The following is a 21,261-nucleotide window of genomic DNA, read 5'->3' on the forward strand; positions in this document are numbered from 1 at the left end:
TTCTCCAACACCACAGTTCAAAAGCATCAATTCCTCAGTGCTCAGCTTTCTTCACAGTCCAACTCTCACATCCATACATGACCACTGGAAAAACCATAGCCTTGACTAGACGGACCTTTGTTGGCAAAGTAATGTCTCTGCTTTTCAATATGTTATCTAGGTTGGTCATAACCTTCCTTCCAAGGAGTAAGCGTCTTTTAATTTCATGGCTGCAATCACCATCTGCAGTGATTCTGGAGCCCAGAAAAATACAGTCTGACACTGTTTCCACTGTTTCCCCGTCTATTTCCCATGAAGTGATGGGACCAGATGCCATGATCTTTGTTTTCTGAATGTTGAGCTTGACGCCAACTTTTTCACTCTCCTCTTGCACTTTCATCAAGAGGCTTTTTAGTTCCTCTTCACTTTCTGCCATAAGGGTGGTGTCATCTGCATATCTGAGGTTATTGATATTTCTCCCGGCAATCTTGATTCCAGCTTGTGCTTCTTCCAGCCCAGCGTTTCTCATGATGTACTCTGCATATAAGTTAAATAAGCAGGTTGACAATATACAGCCTTGACGTACTCCTTTTCCTATTTGGAACCAGTCTGTTGTTCCATGTCCAGTTCTAACTGTTGCTTCTTGACCTGCATATAGGTTTCTCAAGAGGCAGGTCAGGTGGTCTGGTATTCCCATCTCTTTCAGAATTTTCCACAGTTTATTGTGATCCACACAGTCAAAGGCTTTGGTATAGTCAATAAAGCAGACGTTACATGTGTCTAAATCCCTAAATGTCACTACAATTGTGTCTAAATCCCTAAATGTCACTACAATTGACTCTATGGCCCAAAGGTTAGGTTATTTAGATGCTGTTTCTTTCCTCTGCATAAATCACAACAAAGCTGCTGTCGCCAAACAGACCTGAAGGTTCTCCCTCAGAGCCCTGTCCTGCTGCCAGGGCGCCACCGTGGCCGGCAGGAAGAAGACCGCGCAGGCACCCTGGATGCTCAGCTCCGTGATGTAGGTGATTTTGACCAGGACTTTGGCCTTTGGGGGTAAGTTCCCGACGCTGACGGTGAAGATGTCCTGAAATGGAAGTACATGACTTAGCCTGTGTCTCAGAAGCATCTCTATCCTTTGGGCGATCCCCTCCTGTTACATAAATGGTCTGATCACAACTTGCCTGCTTCCTCCTCAGAGAAGGGGACGTGGCCTCCAGACCAGCACTGGTTGTGCGGAAGAAGAACCCAGGGCCCTTCCCCAGCGGTCTGGGATCCGAGCAGCTGCACCCAGTGGCCTCTGCTCCAGTGGAGACTACCCCCCCCCACCCCCGCTGCAACTCTATGGCCTCTCTGTGGCCGCAGGGCTCTGCCCAGGATCCTGCCCGCCCCTCCCTGGAGACCACCCCCTCAACCCCAAGGCCTCTCTGCGGACACAGTATACCAGGAGACTCCTCCTGGCTATAGAGCTGGAGCCTGTCACACCAAGCTTGGCCCTCATTTAACTCTTTTCTAGAAAATTCATCATCTTACTTTTCAGAATAATTGCTTTGCTTTCTTTTAGTGAGTATTGCCAATCACTGTGTAAGGAAACAACTTCATGCCTAGTGAGGTCAGAAAGAGGCTGGATCACTTCCTCTGAACCCATGTTGGGTGCCTCCTGACATGGCCAAGCCTGTGCTCTGTTTCACTCAACAGTGCTGCTGTGAAAACTCAGTGTGCTTAGACTAGGGGTGTATGATATCACGATTAATGTGGATTTGAGGAGTCAATTGTTGTTATCTTTGACATCAAGGTGGGAATAAACAATGAAGACAGGATTATCACAGCGCTCAGCCTCAAGGGAAGGGTATGGAGGCCAGGACTTCCTGGAGAGGCACCACTGGAGGTGTATGGTAGCACTGCCGATACAGGGTCTGGATGGGTGCCAGCTGTCACCCATGTGGTGTCACCCAGGTCCCCTACAGAATCCTAACTTGTCCCAAACCTGAAGGAAGGCCGAGCTGCCAGGCAGCCAGGTGAACTGAATTTCAGCTTGATCCCTCAGAGGAAGAGGGGACCCATGGTTAGGGCACCTGGGCCTCCTGACACAGGGGTCTAACTCCTGCAGGCCTTCTCCACAGAGGCTGGGCACTGTTTCCAGCCTTGCTTTTGGCACTCAAATTTTCTCTTTGTTTTCCCATTAACTTTTTATCTAACCTCTCTTGTTACTTCACCACTTAAACACTGGGATTCCAAGCTGGGCCTCCACCTGCATAAAGAGCACTAGGGGCCTGTGTAATAGCACCATGCCCCTATAGGGACCCCAGGGGACCCAGCACTTGAGCACAGGGGTAGTGAGCTCCCTGTGGAATAATCACCTCTTCTTGTTAATCCCCATTCTGCAGATTTATCCCTTAAATCTATTGTAATTTTAATAACTGCTTGCTCCAAACATCACATTTTGACAGTATTCTGGCGATGAGTCCTCCTCAGAGGTGTGTCTGAAGCTTGTGGCTGTCTTTACAAACGACTGATGTGTCTATGCTGGAGAGGCTGCATGCGGCCCAGCACCTGCCTGAGGCATACTTAAAACATCTTACAGTTAAGGCAAGAAGAGCGTGGACGCGGCCCTGTGGCTCCTCCTCCCAGATCTCCACATCTGACCCTGTGAAGACCTAATCCTAACCCTGGAACCAGTCCAAGCCCTGCAGATGCGCCTTCCTGAGACACAACTTGTGAAAACTGGATAAACTGCTAAGTTAGCTTAGTTCTGGGGGAAATGTAAATATCTTACGCTTCTACGGGAAGATGGAAATTATGTGCCCACATGGTTTCTTTCCGTTGTCACGTCTGGGGAATGCAGTTCCCAAGGACAGAAATGGCTCTTAGGATCCGCTGGGTGACCCTGGCCATTTCCTCCTTTATCTAAACAAGTCATATGGGTCTCACTAGCCCAACCTCCCTTCCCAACCACATGAAACTCCAGAGCCTAAACCAGTAAAAATGATTCCACTTTCTAGTGAAAATTAGAATTTCATATGCTAAATTTCTAGTGAAAATTAGAATTTCATATTCTAAATCAATTTCCACCTATTCTCCCCTTTCTAGCAAGCACACGGAACTGACTTGGATGAACATCAAGTCTTACGGGTGTGTCCTGATCCATCAGGTAGGCGCCATGACCTTGACTGATCGCCACTCGGTACTCTCGCTGGGCCACTTCCTTCTCTTTAATCTGAAAAAGACAGTGTTGTACCAGTCACGATATGAACAGTGACTTCAGACTTTAATAAGGAAAACTTCATCAACATTTATTAAAACTCAGGCAAAAACAGAAAACTAAGCATCTAAGATGAATGAAAACTTACATACAGTGATCATAAAAATGTACTTATCTAATAAGAATTTGAATCAGAAAAGGCCAATTGAAGAGGATGCTCTTTAAAAGCTGGGACGAAAATATTTGAGAGTTGACAGTGAAAAGGAAGTTTGGAGCTTTACTCTGAATAAATAAAAAATTAAGTTCGTCTTAAATTTGATAAAATGTGAGTTACTATTGCAACTGTGGACTCTTAGAATAAACAAAGAATTAATCAATTTATACTTCTTCTGGACATATTTTTCTTCACTTCAGTTGGCTTTTATAGCAGGGTACAAAGGATCAGTATTTTTGCAAAAATACATAAAGGGCTTCACCAATTTTCCAATGTGTCTCTCAAACTTTTGATACTGAAATCACTGTTTGTTGAAGTGTTTGGACAAGGAATCTGGACAGGCAGGGACAGAGGCTAGCTAACCAGGGAGGGACGCCAGATGTCTGAGTGGAGGCTGGCTGTACAAGGGCCTGACTCTTCCAGGAACATCCTGTTTTATGACCAGGCTGCCACTCAGCCCGAAACTAAGGGACTTAGGATGGCCCATCCCCACAGAACAGCCGGGGTTCTCCCTTACCTCTCCCACCACGTGCTTCCCATTGATGAAAGCCTCGAAACCACATACAGCTGCCTTGTCGTCCAAAGGAAAAACATATTTTGCCTCAATGGGCACATGACTTTGGTTTGTGTATGTTTGAAAAACAATGACCTGAAGAAGAAAAACCCATATATTTGATGAAACTGCATTAATGATGTTTGCAGGAACAGCTATTAATGGAAACTGCTGTGCATGTAAGGCCCAGAGGTCAAGACCACATCCAAGTCACTGCCTTTGATGATGCACAGGCACCAAAAGAAAGAAATTTTAAGTAAAGATGATGGAGGATTTTTACTAGGACTTACAACAGAAACCAATACTCTGTACACATTTTTGACATCTTAATCTTCCTCCTTCAAATGCAATTAGTGTTTTAGTTCAGTTTAGTTGTTAAACTGAAAACATTAAGCTCACTCTGAGAAGTCCAGAGTGGGCCACGTATAGCCAAGTTCCCTGCTGCCGGCCTGTGTGGACACTCAAGTCAAACAACAGGCCAGCTATCCAGAAATGAGAGGAAGGTTCACAGCTGCACCACGAGATATGTGTGGGGCAAACTTCTCCACGGAAAAGCCTCATCAAACAGTGTCTAATCCACAGTGACACACGGAGGACACAGGCCGCTCCTGCAACACTTGTGTGCACCAGGACTATCACGTTCACTATGCGCAACAGGCACCACCGATGGGCAGCCCAGCATTACTGTCTCATCTACACCTAAGGAAACCACTGTGGAATGGCCACCACCAACGGGCAGCCCAGCATTACCGTCTCATCTACATCCAAGGAAACCATCGGAGAATGGCCACCACTGACGGGCAGCCCAGCGTTACCGTCTCAGCTGCACCTGAGGAAACTACGCGGAACAGCCACCACCGATGGGCAGCCCAGCACTGCTGTCTCATCTACACCCGAGGAAACCACCACATGATCAGGCTGGAGAAGGATGAGCACGAACTCCTAACTGGGCTCTCAAACCCCAGGGCTCCTCTGCAGTCAACACCAGTCCCCCCACAACTCAATCCATCCCAGACTATCCAGTCGGAATGACGAGTTCAGACTGGTCTTTATCATATTGTTCAGTGCCTCCTCGTTCAAACAACAGTACAACAAGTGCTCACCCTGTGCAGTCTGGGAAGAACTGACGTGCAGATGAAGCTTGAGTCACAGGAAGTGGCAGTCATGTGCTCACAGCTTCTACACGGCCCCACAGAGAGGAGCGCCTGTAGTGCCCTGCCTGGAGCCCACACCTGGGTCCTTCCCATAGCTGGACATGGTGCCCCCAGAGGCTTCAGGGCTGTGGGGGTGGGTCAGCACTGGCAGGGGTGGAGGTCAGACATACCCACTCGGTGTCAGCCTCAGGGGTGGCAGGCAGGCTCTTCCCCGCCCCACCCCCACCTTCCCCAGTCAGGTGCTCACTAAAGACCAGCCCCACTTCCCTCTGAAGGACCACAGCCAGTCTCTCTGGCCAGCCTGCCTCCCTCCCCCTGCAGGCCTTGCTCCAGCCCGCATCCCTGCACGGTGTGCTCCTGGACAGACCTGTGTCTCCTAACTGGTCATCCTCTGACTGTCCTCAACTTGGGGAGGAGGGCAGGGGCTGGAGTGATCCCGTGAGAACACAGCTCTGACACATCACTGCAAATGTCTTCCAAAGGCTTCCCGCTCACACCGTGTGTCTGTCTGTGCCTGACAAGAGTGCCTGCCGCCTCCTCATGCACTTCCAACCATGGCCCCCTCACGCTGCTCCTCCGGGCCCCACACCCCCCATGCTGATCCTCAGTGTCCCTTCCACCCTGCTCCTTGGTGCCTCCACTGCTCCTCCGTGCTCCCCCCACCCCTCTTCACCCTGGTCCTTGGTGCACCCCATGTTAGGTGCACTCCTGCCTCAGGGCCTTTGCACATGCCCTTCCACCACCTGGAATGGGCACCTCAGATGTCCCTTCTCAGGAGGCCTTGTTGGCCACCGTGTTCACCAGTCCATCCCCTCCTACCTGCCCTGGTTTTCTCTCCAGAAGGCCCATGTTACATATTTATTTCCTGAGTGCACTGCCTGGTCCTGCTCTACCAGGCAGGCTTTCCTTAGCCTGCTCCTTGCGGTTCACCTAGAGCTTAGGATGGCCCCAGGCACACACTGGGTGCTCAATGAACAAATTTTAGAAATGTACGTGTTTAGTTCACACAACTGTAATCCAATTCTTGTGTATGATTTATATTCATTTAGTTTAAGCATCACAAAACCACAAAGAACATACCTGGGCTACAAAGTCTATTATTTTCCCCTTGATGTGAACGTCCTCCAGAGGAACTGAATTCCCAGAGGCATCCTGGAGGCCGGCCTTGATGTCGGGGAAAGGCGTGCTGCCTGGAAGCTGGTGATCTGCAAGTCAGAAACATTCATATCAGCTTTGAAAGCCTTCCCTCCACTGTCTGTTTCTGTCAATTTGACCTTTATTCCTTCCCCTTCCCTTCAAACGTTACATTTTAGGGTAAGTGGACAAATAGCATTTTATGATTCTCAGTCACCATTTCTGAAAAGTTAACCCACATGAGATGGGGTGAGGGAAGCATTCCCAACGGGCATGCTGCCTTTTTAAAGTCTACTAACTACGCGGCATCATCTCGCAAATTCAGAGTTTAAACATACACAAGCACACACAGGTCTTCAGAACACCTATTAAGTGTATCTCAAGTATGAATCTGGGTTTCTGCACTCCCTGCTCAGTCAGCATTGTCACTGTGCCATAGAACTGCAGCAACAGAAGGTCTCTCAGACTTCAGTCCCAGGAAGCCCATGTCCCCATGAGTCACGTGGGGAAGGTGCCGGACTGGGCTAGAGAGGCAGATACACTCTTAGGAGATACACACTTAGTGACTCCCAGCAGAAAACAGGGGTTATGTTCTACATGAAGCCATATATTTCTGATAAAAAATAATTTGATCACAGTTTAAAATGCTGATGTGTTTTTAAATGCTATCAATTAATATTATACTAGTTTGAATTTACAATTTTCTGAGAAGCGGTCACCTTCTGCTGACACACAAGCTGCACATGGTGACTTTGCAGCCCCTTCACGTAATGCAGGTGTTGATCTCATTCCCACAGGGGAGAAGCTGAGCCCAGAAAGGTTATGAGGTTTGTCTGAGGTTGCACAGCCTGGTAACTGGCAAGCTACTCAACTCTAAGGCTTCGTTTTCTACACTACGACACCTGGACTTGGTTCGGGGGGGTGGTAGCTCAGCCTCAGCGCGTTAATGAAGTAACAGGGGGCTCTGACATCATCCGATCTCTCAATCACCCCAGGTTTTGTTTTTACAAAATAAAAAAGGAAATGAAGCATTTATGTAAGAAATCAGAGATATAGTTACCAGACATGAATATAAATTTCACTGAAAATACAATGTTTAAGTTCTATAAACATCATAGAGAACAGCAGTCAAAAAAGCCATCTTACCTTCAACTGCTGAAAAATTTGAAAACTCAGGTCTGTCTTCCTCTAGTTCCGTATTGTCACAAGGATGAAAGTCCTTTATTTCATCTCCAGGTACAGAAAATTTAACAAGATATTTCATTTTAACCTGATTGGTTTTGTATACAACAAATTCATCATCCTAGAGAAAACAGAAGTTTAATAATAAAGGAAAAGAAACTTTATTGGCAAATGTTTTCATAAAAGCAGAATTTCATGTTTGTTAATTTAGAAACTGTTGAATTCAGACAGTAGCTATACAGTAATTATTTAAACTTAAACATATTTGATAAAAACAGGAGCCTGTTTGTCTGTCTCGATAGAAATACCTCAAAGTCCGAGCTGACCATATCCGTTCCCCGCACCCCGTGGACGCTGTCGTACTCGGGTGGTGCCTCCGTCAGGGAGAAGTCTCGCTTGTGCAGGTCCATGCACCTGCCGAGTGCGACATCACAGACGACCAGGAGTCGGGCGCCATCTGTCTGTCCAGGGTGCGAGTACTTGATGCTTGTACTGCATGTCACAGGAAGTAAGCACATATGTGTTTTACTTTACAGTTGCATGGCAACACTATTTTATACATGTAGGAAAACTAGAATCCAAACGACTTTGCTAGTAGAATATTTCAAATTTTACTGTTATTGAAATATCTCTGAAGATTCCATTTAGAACTCTATTTACTTATTTATTTAAAATTTTTATGTAAAACACACATTTATTGCTCCTCTGCTGTGCTAGGCAGCTCTTTATCAGCTACTAAAATATACAGACTGAGGAAAGAGAAGGAAGAAGCCCATCTGATAAGAGGAAAAAGTGGATTAATTCCTGGCACTGAAGTTCAGAAAGAACATGAAATGCCATGTAAGAACTGGTCAAGGGACAAACAATGCTGCACCCTCATGAAGCCTTCTGGATCCAAGTAGAAAAACAAAATGTCAAGTGATGCCCAAATGAGCAATTCCATTTAACTTTCTTAGGAACCAACAGCTTTAATAAAATAACTTTTGTGTCAAGAATTCAGGCTGGGCGCCTTGGGGGGCACTGTTGAGGACACACCTCTAAAACTTGCACTTCTGTTTGTGCTAATGGGTGCTCCATATTTATAAACACAGGACCCTGACTACCCCACCCTCCTCCTGCTCATCTATTCCCCTTCCCCTCGCCCCCCTCTCCTGCCTCCTCGCTCCTCACCATCAGCAACTGTTTCTCTGGCTTGTCTGCGAACCAGCTCTCAACCCATTGCAGTCTGGTCTGCTTGCACTTCCTCACCAAAACCCCACTGTCCATATCCACTGAGGGCTTTAATTTGGTTAAATTCAACTGACTGCCAGTTTGTCTTTTGAAAAATATTTTAACATATAAAAGTGCTTACTTGGAAATACTTTGTACAGAGGAAAGCATTTATTCTATAAATATTCAGTCTCAATAATAAGACAGCTATCGTAGCTGCCACCAGCTCAGGAAAAAGAGCATCATTATTTTGTCTTTCTTTCTCGGAGTCAGCACATAGGCACATGCCCCTCGGTAATAATGTTATGTGGAGAGAGTCACTCTGTGATCTGGTTCTAAGGCTCATCCATTCGACACGTGCAGGTGGAGGGCACCTGGTTAACCCACCCACGCACACACACACATGGAAACGTTGGACCACACCAGCACAACACCACCCCACTGTCCAATCCCCACTTGTCTACGTATACCAGTATTTATTAGGGTGGTGATTCTCAGCCCAGATTGTGTGTTAAAGTCATACACGGAGCAGAGAAACTACCGGGAGCCCAATCTCAGCCCCCGAGACCCTGACTGAGCTGATCTGAGTGAACTCTGCACCAACACTGTCTGAAAGCTCGAGGGTGATTCCACATGCAGCCAGGATGGGGTGTGCTGACTCCCAACCGCCGAGTCACATCAGCACAGCTGCTCTTCAGCTCCATGAAGATGATGGGACCCTTTTCCAGGAGGGGAGACTCACCAACACCTAAAGGTGTTGAAGTGTCTTTTGATACAACAGGTGTGAAATGGTCTCATTCTGGTTTGATTTGCACGTTCTTGATCACTAATCTTTTCAAGTGTGTCCATACATGTTTCCTCTTCATATCTTTTGCCCTTTGCTTACTGGGTATTCCTCCTCTCATTGATTTGGGGGGACTCCTTAAATTCCTGGATAATCATCCTCTGTCCTGGGCCTGAACCTGTCATTTTCTTAGTTTTGTGACCTGAATGCAAGTTACTTAAACTCCATAAACGTGTTTCATCTTCATAAAATGATTCCCAATACCACTGTGAGGTTATCAAACAACGTACTTGAAGCACTAAACCTGGTGCTTAGTAAGTTCAATATGCTGTGGCTGAAATGAAGACAGACTCAGATATTATTCCAGGCCCTGTCTGTGAGCGAGATCATGTGCTGCAGAAGTCAGGACCGCTGGCTCTGGAGAAGACAAGGTTCTGTGTGGCTTTCGGCAAGTCACCCCCACTGTCCCACAGTGTTCTCATCTGTGATCGGGGTGGGAGTCACAAGGCCTGACCTCAGAGGTTTGCTGTGAGACTGAGTGAGTAAATACAGGTAAAAGCTCTTAGGATAGTAAAATCACTAAGATGATTTCAAATATAATTTTCCCAAATATCCACCATAAGACAGGCTTCTACAATATACTGAGAAAACTGGCTGTTTTAATTATCTGTTCTTGGTGAAAAATCCTCACCAAGCAAAGACAGGTGAAAACTTGCAGCAAGTATTGATCATGTCTCCTTGGTGACGGGTGTATATGATGTGATTAAAAAGATAAGGTACTGACCTGATTGAATCGCTGAAATATATCCCACTCCCAAGATTTCCAATGTCTGTTCTCTTCATGCCACGATCTTCAACTACTTTGGGTAAAAGCAACCCACTGGAAAAGAACATTATAGTGATTTACTAGAAAAAAGGAATCTTTCATTATAGCCTCACAATTCTGGCCAAGAAAGAAGCTATTTAAGCACTTCTGTGAAACAAGCCAGACACAGATAAACACTACAAGACTTACGTGGAATCTGAAAAAGTCAAACTCATAAACCTAGAGAGTACAGTTGTGGTTTCCAGGGGCTGGGGGTGGGGGAAGCTACAGGGGGTGGTGCTAGTAAAAAATCACGAACTTCCAGTTACAAGACGAAAACACTCTGGGGATGCAATGCCTACAGTGGTGACTGTTTGTGATGATACTGTACACCAGAAGTCTGCTAAGATAGTATTAGACCTTCTGTACTCACCACAAGAAAAAGAAAAGGTAAGCCTGCGAGGTGACGGATATGCTAATTAACGGATATGCTAATTAACTTGATCATGGAGATCTTTTCATAATAAATACGTATATTAAACCATCACGTTGTACAACTTTAAGAAGTCACATTGTACAACCTAAAGATATACAATTTTTATTTGTCAATCATAACTCAACAAACCTGGAAAAAATATACCAACTGAAAGTCAATAAATAAATAATTAGCATGAAGTGAAAAGAAAAATATATTTCAAGGTAACCTCAGAGTAGGAATTCCAGGTGCCATTGAAATGGACCCAGCCAAGACTGTTTCTCATCACCATCTGGACTGGTTGGCCAGCTAGCCATTGCCCACCCTCAGGCTGGGCCCATGAAGGGCTCACCAGAACAGCCATGAGGCCAAGGCTGACTGTGCTCCCATTGCAGATTCTTGCTTTCTAGAACTCTCTGCAATCAAACAAACTAGATTATCTCTGGGAAGGTGGTAGAAGAGAGACTCCTGCCTTTTATTACATCTGGTTTATGTTCCGTGTTATGAAATAGAATTAATTTTGTAAAATGGCTTTTGGGATGTACTTAAAATAATCTTTCTTACTCAAAGATTGTTTTTACTGCTTCATTTTAAATTTTCAAATCTTCAATCCACATGGAGTTTGTGTGAGGAATGAAGTAAGGATCCAACTTTATATTTTTTTCCAGACAGTTAACCATTTATATCCATATATGGTACTGAAGAAAATAAACTTTCCCATAGAGATAAAAGCTAACTTTATCATATATTAAATCCCCTATGTTTTTGCATTTATTTGTGGATTTTTATTTTGTTGCCTCATCTATTTCTCACCTCACTGTTTTACCCAGTAAAGCTTTATGTTTTTAACATCTGACTGGTTAATCCTCTCTGGTTATCCTTCTTTTTCAGAATTACCCTGGTAAATTCAAATTAAAAAAAAATATGGGCTATAGAATCAGCTTTTCTTTTCTTAAAAAAAAATCTTGTTAGTAGGTTTATTTACTTATTTATTTACGGCTGTGCTGGGTCTTCATTGCTGCTCGTGGGCTTTCTCTAGTTGCAGCGAGCATGGGCTTCTCTCTAGTCGTGGTGCACGGGCTTCTTACTGTGGTGGCTTCTCTTGTTGCAGAGCATGGGCTTTGGCGTGGACAGGTTTCAGTAGTTGCAGTTTCTGGGCTCTAGAGCACAGGCTCAATAGCTGTGGTGCATGGGGTTAGTGGCTCCGCACCATCTGGAATCCTTCCAGATCAGGGACTGAACCCGTGTCTCCTGTACTAGCAGGCAGATTCTTTACCACTGAACCACCAGGGAAGTCAATTGTTAGTATTGTTAGTATTCTTATTGTGATAGCACAAAATGCATAGGTCAATTCAAGGAAAACCTGTATCTTTCTAATCAGCTTGTCTTTGGGTTCTTCTGAAGCAGTTAAAGCTTTTTCCAGGTGGAGCCTGCATGTTTGTAAGTCTTTGGTAGGGGATTTAACTCTTGCCTGGAAAATCCCAAGGATGGAGGAGCCTGGAAGGCTGCAGTCCATGGGGTTGCTAAGAGTCGGACATGACTGAGCGACTTCATTTTTACTTTTCACTTTCATGCATTGGAGAAGGAAATGGCAACCCACTTCAGTGTTCTTGCCTGGAGAATCCCAGGGACGGGGAGCCTGGTGGGCTGCTGTCTATCGGGTTGCACAGAGTCAGACACGACTGAAGTGACTTAGCAGCAGCAGCAGCAGCAGGGGATTTAACTAAGATCTAGACTTAACTATGCTTTCCCTTGCTCCTTGTGACTTCAGTTTCAACTCCAATATTAAGTGTTATTCAAAGCTAACAGAAATTAGAGCTATGTTTTGAATAGATAATTCGTGGCATCTGGGAGCTCTAATTTCTAGACTATCTTTGAGTTAGATACACAGAGAAGAGTCAGGACATAGAGAATCCCCTTTCCTCAAGAAGCAATTCGTTTCCATGCACTGCACTTTAAAATATATAATAATTAACATATGACTTAAATTACACACTTAACTATAAAGTGTTCAGTTTTCTCTGCAATTCAATAAGCTGGCTGACTTCAATGGAATAGATCCACGTACTACAGCAAAAAAAGTCTAACTGTGAGCTGAAAAGTCTGGAAAATAGAGATGGTGTGCTCTTACCGGGACAGGATTCCCATGAAGCTCTGCACAGGAGACCCATGCAGTAAGTGCCTGACATTGCCAAGGTGGCCCTGGAACTCTGTGGTTTCACTCACTCTGCCAACTCTAAATATCTGCAAGATGTCCACTGGACCCTTACTGTAGAATTAGAAGAGATTACATAATTGAAAGCACAATAAAAAATTGTTAGCAGCAGCAGAAAACCCAAAACCGCCCAAATGTCCATTATTAGAGAACTGATTCAATGAATCACAATGCAACATTTCTTGGAAATACTATGCAGCCATTAAAAAATACTCTCTTAAAAATAAGTAAGGATGTGAAACAAAACTTATAGTAAGATGTAAGTGTTATAAGTATGCTATAAAACATCATACAAAATATCCCGTATTTTATCAAACATATACAGAATATACAAATTGAATATGTTCCTTCGTTCAACATTCATGCATTCATTTAACAAACATACTCTGTGCTAAGTACTCTACCAGCAACAGAAATAAGAAAACACGGTCTCAGCCTTGCCAAGCTGACACCCTGACGAGACAAGGTCAAGAAAGTAATAAACAGCTGACCTTCTGTGCTGTTTAGCAGTCCAGCCAGGTTCAGAGAGAGATCCAAAACATGTTTCTTCACCTTAAAATCTTAATTTGAGTGGATTTTCCCATGCAATACCCTTCAGCACTCAAACACTGCATTTGTGAACAAACTCCAATACCCTCTCATCTCAATTTTTAGAATTTAATTCTGTGCAACAGTAGGTGAACTTGGAATGGACTGCAACAGTGGGGAGTGTTTAAGCACAGAACACAGCTCTGAGCCCTATTATAGACACAGAAGTGAGTATCTGTCATCACATCGTGATTACTCTGCAGTGAGGATTAATTATCTAGGTGTGTGAAGATCTGCTCTACCAGAATCTGAAGCAAGTTAAAGAGTAGACCCTCACCTATCTCCTGTAATCCTACCTGTGATTATTCTGCAGCACTTCTTCTCTTACTCTCAAAAATTCTTCAGTGTTCGGCTCAACATGCTCAATTTTGCATCTCAAAGCTCGGTATTTGGCAAGAGATGGGGGGTTGGGTTTGGCCAAATTAGTTTCACAGACATTAACCATGTCTCTTATTAGCTGTAAGCAGAAATGATTACAGTCATTTCTACTTCTGACATGTCAGAACGACCACATATCAAAATAATTTATATCATACTGCATTTCTCTAAAAGGTTGAATAAGCTTTTTTCACCACCAACAAACTCAGTATGAGCAAAGAAAGAAACCCAAATAAACTGCAAAAACCGCCAAATAGTCACAATTCATAACACAGATTAAGCTTCTTAACTTACAAAGGTCCTAAAAACCATGAATAAAAACATCAAGACCCAAGAGAGAAAGAGGCAAAGGACATGAACAGACAGTTCACAGAAGAAACACAAACATCCCTAAAACATCTGGAAAGGCGCTCAGACTCACTACACCGAAGCCGTTTCTAGTGCATACACATGGTGAAGTTTGACAAAGACACAGCTCATAAGATGACAAGAAAAGGAAACTGTCATTCATCGGCCGTGAGAGGGCAACACAGAGAAACCCTCAGGGAAGCAGACAAAATCACCCGTTACTGACGTGTTTATTCTTTCGGGCTGCACTTCTCCCTTGGGGACTGCCTCTCAGAGATGTCCCTGCGCAAGAACAAGACACCAGACACACAGAGCGTTTACTTCCTGTGGCGTCATTCACTGTGTCTGGCGGGGATGGGTGGAGGATGCCCACCCAGGGGCATGTCCCACCGTGGACCAGAATGAGGGTGGTCTCCACACTCAGAGTACATTATGTCACGTAAAGAAAACAGGTGTAGGACAGTGAAGAGGGTATATGACTTTTTACATAGAAAAAGGGGGAAGGACTAAGTATGCTTGTTCATTTTCACGTTTATTTGCATAAAGAAACGGTACAAAGACAAACAGGAAACTAACAAGCATGGTTATGTGTTCGGGAAGAGGAGCTGGAATAGGGGTGGTGGGGACAGGGTGCAACATAGTACACCTTTTAAACATAATTTTGACTTCTGAATCATGGGGATGTGTGATCTACTGAAAATACAGAATCCAGGTTAACAGTATTTGGGTGGGCAGCACACACACCCTCTCAGTAGCAAAACCAGGAACTGAAGTTACACTCAGTGTTGAGGAAATCATGGAACTTTAAACATGGAGGTCCTTTGTCAGCTCATTCACTAGCTCATCTCATTTGTTGGTTCCTCACATATTTTGGATTACAGACTCCTCTGGGAATCGGTGTGTGCATGCATGCTAAGTCGCTTCAATCATGTCCTTTACCACTAGCACCACTTGGGAATCTGTGGGAAGCTGTAATTTCCCCCAAACATGCAAAATTTAACATCCACAAACTCCTTTGAAGTCTAGAGGTCAGGATCTCTGATTTTGTCCCAAATCCTTTATGCTCAGATGCGGCAACCCAGAGTCAGAGCGGGTGCTGCCTCACCCTGGACAGGGTGAGCCCTGTCTGCCTTCCTGCTGTTCTCTGTGAAAGAACAGCTCCTTCCCCCACTTCCAAGCAGTCTCAGTAATCCTATCCTCCTCAGCAGAAACTGGCTTAGCTATGCACACATGACTTGCTTCTGGCTAAAGAAATAGCCAAGACATGGAAGCAACCCATGCCCACTGACAGATGAATGGATAAAGATGTAATACATATATACAATGGAATACTACTCAGTCATAAAAAAGAATAAAATAATGCCTAAAATAATGCCATTTGCAGCAATATGGATGGAACTAGAGATTATCACACTAAGTGAAGTAAGTCAGACAAAGACAAATATCTATGATGTCACTTGTATGTGGAATCAATATTGTTGTTGTTCAGTTGCTAAGTCATGTCCAACGCTTTGTGACTCCATAGACTCCTCTGTCCATGCCTGCAACATGCCAGGTTCCTCTGTCCATGAAATTTCTCCAGGCAAGAACAGTGGAGTGAGTAGCCATTCCCTTTTCCAGGGGTTCTTCCCGACCCAGGGATCAAATCCATGTCTCCTGCATTCAGGTAGATTCTTTACTGTCTGACCCACCAGGGAAGCCAAATGAACTTATTTATGGAACATAAACAGACTCACAAACATAGAAAATAAACTTATAGTTACAAAAGGGGAGGGATAAATTAGGAGTCTGGGATTAACAGATACATACCCTTACATATAAAAGAAGTAAATATAAAGAAATAAAAAATCAAGGATTTACTGTAGCATAGGGAGCTATATCCAACATCTTACAGTACCTATCATAGAAAAGTACGTGTGTGTATATACATGTGTACATGTGTGTATATATATGTGTACAATATATATGTATATAGCTATGTGTGTATATAAAACCTAGCCACTTCGCTGTACACCTGAAACTAACACTATATTATAAATGAACTATACTTAATTTAAAAATAATAATAAAAAGAAAAATAAGAGGGTACTGGGGGCATCCTCCAAGAAACATAAGAAGAAACCATCCAGGAAGGATGCTGTGGGCTGATGGGAAGGGGAGTTGGCAGAGGGGGGAGCCATTCCTACAGGAAGCACAGAAGTGGGAAGAGACCAGGCCCCAGTGAGGTCGCAGCCTTGAGTGAACTGGACCAGTGGCCACCCCACAGCTGCACTACTCGTCCTACAGGGTGACAAGCCTCCTCAGTGTTCAAGTCAGGAGCAGCTTTCTGTTTCTTCTAGGAAAGAATCCTACCTATCTCCTGATCCGGAAAGTCATTTCACAACATAGCAATTTTGAAAATTCTTTTTTTGTGTATGTGAGTGTGTGTGTGTGTGTGTGTGGCGGGGGGACTGTGCTAGGTCTTCCTCACAGGCTTCTCTAGATACGGTGTGTGGGCTTAATTGCCTGGGACCAGGTAGGATCTTAGTTCCAAGGCCAAGCATTGAACCCACATCCCCTGCATTGGAAGGCAGATGCTTAACCACTGGACCATCAGGAAGTCCCCAGCGTAACAATTCTAAACACTTGCTTCTGCACCATTCTTCCAACACAGGCTCCTTTGGGAGTGTGATTCAGGTAACTTCCATAAGGACCCCAATCACCCCCAAATGGCTCAACCGTTTGTTTTTGAGGAATCTCAAGAGCCAAATTTTGTGATCCAGTGTTATCTCAGTCAGATGTGAAAGACCCCTCTCCCCTGTCCCCACAAAGTGTAAACTGAACCCCAAGGTGCAGAGGCTTACCTGGCACAGGTCCTCCTTCTTAGCCAGCAGGCTCAGGCTGACCTTCTCGGCCACAGCAGCTCTGTGAGGGATTAATCTGTAGAACTCGGTCAGCATCGTTTGCAGTTGCTCCTGTGTTTCTCCATTTCTCATTGCTTCCTTTACCAGGAGGAGAATTCCCTCTGCCTTGCTCACCTTTAAATAGAAGATGACACATGATTATTAAAATTTAACTTGATAATCTAGAAAAAGTAAAGTAACTTGTATAAAAATACCTAAGATGGTTCTTAGATACATGACTATTAGCTTTCGACTGGACACGTACAAAGCAAGCTTGATGCTGTTGAAAATGCATCTCATTTCCAAACTGGGCTGGGCTTAACTAGAGGAGGGAACCAGAGTCCTCAGTGTCAGCGTGTCTGCATCCACGTTCGAGTCCACAGAGAGGAGTTCTCACTAGGGGACTTCCTTCCACACGAGACATTTAGAAAGACGTCTGGATCAGGCTCAGGGACGAAGCCCACCAGAACACCTTTTTCATCACACAAGTGCCTTTGGACTTGATCCCATTACTCTCTCCACGAGTTATTTCAATGTGCTGGTGCAGCCACACATGCTCTACCCCTGGGAACACCTTCTTCACCTGATCCTTCAATTGTACACAGTCAAGAAGAGCTTCCTGATGGCTGCAGGTGCACCTGCCCTTCCCCACACGGTCGAAGGCTCAAGACGGTCACTCTGAAGTGGACCAGGGTCTGTACCTCTCCCTGAGGATCTGCAGCGCCCATGTCCCAGGCCTGCCCTGCTCTGCTCCCGAGGCTGATGCTGCAGATGGGACTCTAGTTTCCTCGGAAGTCCACTTCCCAGCAGCGCCCCTCGTGCCCCTCTCTCCATCGAGAGAAGGAAGAGCAGCAGCACAGCGGGAGCCTGGTTCAGATGAGGCACAGGCCTCTAAGCCACAAGCAGAAGGCAGGCTTGCCTGGCAGAACCTGCTTCCAGGACACGGCACTCACGTCATTCAGGCTCATCATGCCCACAGGTCTCAGCAGTGTGTCCTCCAGGCGGCCGAGGGCTTCTGCCCAGAGCATCTCCACCAAGCCGCTCACCTCGGGGCTCAGGGCATTCGAGTTTATTACCTCCTCCAAAAGCAACTGCAACCACAGAGAAACAGAGAAACATCCACAAAGAGTTCATGAGTGTGCTCCTTTAAACCTGAGATAAGCAGAGGTGTGAGAGGAAACAGCCCATGTCATCCCAGGAGAGGGTGACTGTTAACCCCGGGCCCCTCCCAACTTCCCTTGCTCCTTGTCCTCCTCTCTTGACCCTCTTCTCTTTTACCCCCATGCTGTTTTCCCTCCTGCCTTTTTATTCACTCCGCAATTCTTTAGGCCTGCTGTGGCATTAAAGATCAAGTGGCATTAAGGGTTTGAGGACCCTGACTCCTGGCCTGGCTCCCAGTAAAATCTCTGGGAAGCTAGGAGGTCTGTGGCTCATCCTGGGACTCACTCCCCACTCGACTTTGAGCCTCTCTGTGGGCCCCTCTTCCCTTCTTTTAACTCCTATTCTCATCTCCTGCCAGCTTTTTATTTGTCATGAAGAAAACATTTCTGTTAAATCTATTTAATCAGTAATACAGAAGAATATGTAGAAATCAAGCTTACTGCTTGCAGTTTTTCAGATGCTAACTGGGTTGCTTCAGGTGTAAAATGTTCTCTCAGTAGAAAGCCTTGTTTCTTCAGTTCCTCAATATAATTCTCATAGTATTCACTTGCGTCTGCAGAGGTTTTCTTCACAGAGGACTGCCTTCTGGTCTGTAAGTTAGAGCACGCAGCACAGTGTCAGGACATGAGCACATGGAAGCCTGTTAGCACATCGACCTTTGCTGAACACCTACTGGGTGCCGTGGTGGGGGTGGGGGTGGGGAACAGGGTCACAGATATGGCGCCTCCGCTAGTTTCCTGCTGTAACAGAGCTGAGAAACTAGTATTTCAAGGAATGACTTCACATTTTCAATTCTTGACAAAACAGCCTAAAATCTGCAAGTTGGGGGGAAAGTTTGAGAGGCACGGCAGGTGGGAAAGAAGCACTGGACTCACGGAAGAGCCTCAGGACATGTGTTCAGAGCCCAGAATCTGACCTTACACACCATCCTACCCCGCTTTGAAGTCTGGCTTCTAGCCTTCCAGAAATAAGAAAAACCGGGCGAGGCAAGGAAAGAAAAATACCTCAGAGATGAGGCATCATTAGAGACAGGCACAGCCTAAACGAAAGGACTGCCCTAGCCAAGGAGACAGGAAGGGGTGCTGGCAGGTCACGCAGACAAAGGCAGAGGCAAACACCGTGATCATTCCTGCCGTCCTGATGGGGTGTCTGCCCCCCCAAATCCTGCCCCATCCCAACCTCAGCGAACATGGAGGGCTTGCCCAGTGGGCTGTGGAGACCCTGCGGGCTGTGCATGGGGGCTGGATCGCATGGGGCCAATAACCCTGCCCCACTGGCCGCAGGACACACACCACGTCCATGTCACTCCATTCAAGCAGGGAAAGTTAAAAAAAAAAAAATGAACAAGGGCCAAGATTCAATAAAATCAATTTTTGCAAAAAAAACAAAATAAAAAAAAGGTAAAATTTAACCTAATTTTGGAAGATTTCTGCCACAATGGATTAACAAAGGACAAGGGCCAGAGAAGCTCTGTCTCTTTCCTCAGGGAGGGTTATGCCCGTTGGGGGAACAGACTCACCCAGGAGCAGAAGGGCCAGGCTGGAGGAGGGAGCCTGGGAAGGCAGAAGCAGCTCTGACACATTCTACCTGGTTTTCAACTTGATTTTTACTTACTTTTCACCCACATACCTAAATTCTCCACAAAACATGGTCTACATTTCTGGGTAAAAGGTTAACAAAGTCTTTCTCTTTCTTGGACACACTTGACCTTGGGTTAATCTTTTATGTCCTCATGGAATCTTGATAGGTGTGGGATACCAGCTGTAATATTTGGCAGAACTGCTTGGGTAATGGAGTTCCACACCAGGACTGGAGGTCAGCAGTGTACACCGACAGATGGCCAGCCTCAGCCCTGGGCCCAGGACTGTGTAACTGTCTCCCTGCTGGGCGTCAGGAACCCGGGGGCATCAACAGCAGTCTGGGCCCTGAGATGTCTCCTTCCTGGACGACAGCTGACCCCCACTGTGGGGAATGGGTGAAGCAGGCGCGTCCTGAGCCTGAGAGAACCACTGTGTGGTCACTCGAAGGGGAGCCTGTGAGCCTCCGGTCAGTTAGCATCTCACAGAAGACTCTGACAGGGCTGCAGGCTTTACTTGGAACTTCAGGTGTAGGCTCTGGGTTGTTTTTTTTCCCTACCTGTCTTAGGTCAGAACCCTGCCCTTGACCTGACACTGACCTCGAGAAGGTCATGGGCATGGACAGCCCCAATTGCTGTCCCTGAGCCCAGGCACTTCACACATTTCAGTAGCAGCTGAGTCACGGCGGGGGCAGGACCATGATTTGCTGTCCCTCCCAATTTCCAAGGGTGGGTGTGTTGTCTTTTCACCTCACACTAGGAGTGGCCTCTAGGCGACTCCCTGGTACAGAGCAGGTGTTTAATGAAGTGAGTGAAGGGATCCAGTGCCAAGGTACAAACATTAGCAAAGTTTCTGTAAGTAACTCAGAGCAGGAGCAGGAAACTGCACCCCAGGGAATGTTCTCCTGGCTCCCAGCCTGCACTCCTCACCTCCATATCCCAAAAGAGCACCTCTCCACTTTTCAAAATGGTACTAGCTAAAAAGAGAGACACTAACAGATTGGCTGGTTCAATTTACCAGTTTTTACCAAATTCGCTATCAACAAGGTGGACAATAAAAATGTAGGTGTCACCACGAAGCCCTTACCTGGGTGCCAGTGGCCAGGAGGAAGTGTGTGCATATCAGAAAGCCACGGTCCCCAGGGCCCTGGAGGCACTGCAGCTCCACCACGGCGGTCTCCTTACCTCCCTCTGTCACAACCTGGAAAACATGTTGCTCTTTCATAAACTGCATTCACTAAATAACAAACTACACATGCCATTTAAAAATGTTGATTATAAACCTGATACAAATTATATCATTTGCAGATATAATTTAGAAAGTAAATAGAAAATAAAAATCATCTGGAGTCCTACTACAGATATATAATCACTATTAATATTTTTTTATATTTCCTTCTGGAATTTTTGTTATAAATATAC

At 45.4% G+C, this 21,261-nt stretch overlaps 1 protein-coding gene across 1 annotated transcript in view; it reads right to left on the reverse strand.

Moving 5' to 3' along the window:
• The window catches only part of PARP4 (poly(ADP-ribose) polymerase family member 4), a 76,578-nt gene that overhangs the window by 41,731 nt on the left and 13,586 nt on the right, over positions 1-21,261 (reverse strand). The window contains exons 6-18 of the mRNA XM_002691868.7: positions 20,927-21,040; positions 18,704-18,853; positions 18,056-18,193; positions 17,064-17,237; positions 13,791-13,951; positions 12,823-12,960; positions 10,196-10,291; positions 7,727-7,910; positions 7,383-7,539; positions 6,183-6,307; positions 3,913-4,044; positions 3,110-3,196; positions 902-1,066 (exon numbers count right to left, since the gene is read on the reverse strand). Of these exons, the coding sequence (XP_002691914.3) occupies positions 902-1,066; positions 3,110-3,196; positions 3,913-4,044; positions 6,183-6,307; positions 7,383-7,539; positions 7,727-7,910; positions 10,196-10,291; positions 12,823-12,960; positions 13,791-13,951; positions 17,064-17,237; positions 18,056-18,193; positions 18,704-18,853; positions 20,927-21,040 (1,821 nt within the window). The remainder of the gene's footprint in view (positions 1-901; positions 1,067-3,109; positions 3,197-3,912; positions 4,045-6,182; positions 6,308-7,382; positions 7,540-7,726; positions 7,911-10,195; positions 10,292-12,822; positions 12,961-13,790; positions 13,952-17,063; positions 17,238-18,055; positions 18,194-18,703; positions 18,854-20,926; positions 21,041-21,261) is intronic.

Source organism: Bos taurus, chromosome 12 (genome assembly GCF_002263795.3).
Source record: "Bos taurus isolate L1 Dominette 01449 registration number 42190680 breed Hereford chromosome 12, ARS-UCD2.0, whole genome shotgun sequence".
NCBI classification, from domain to species: Eukaryota; Metazoa; Chordata; class Mammalia; order Artiodactyla; family Bovidae; genus Bos; species Bos taurus.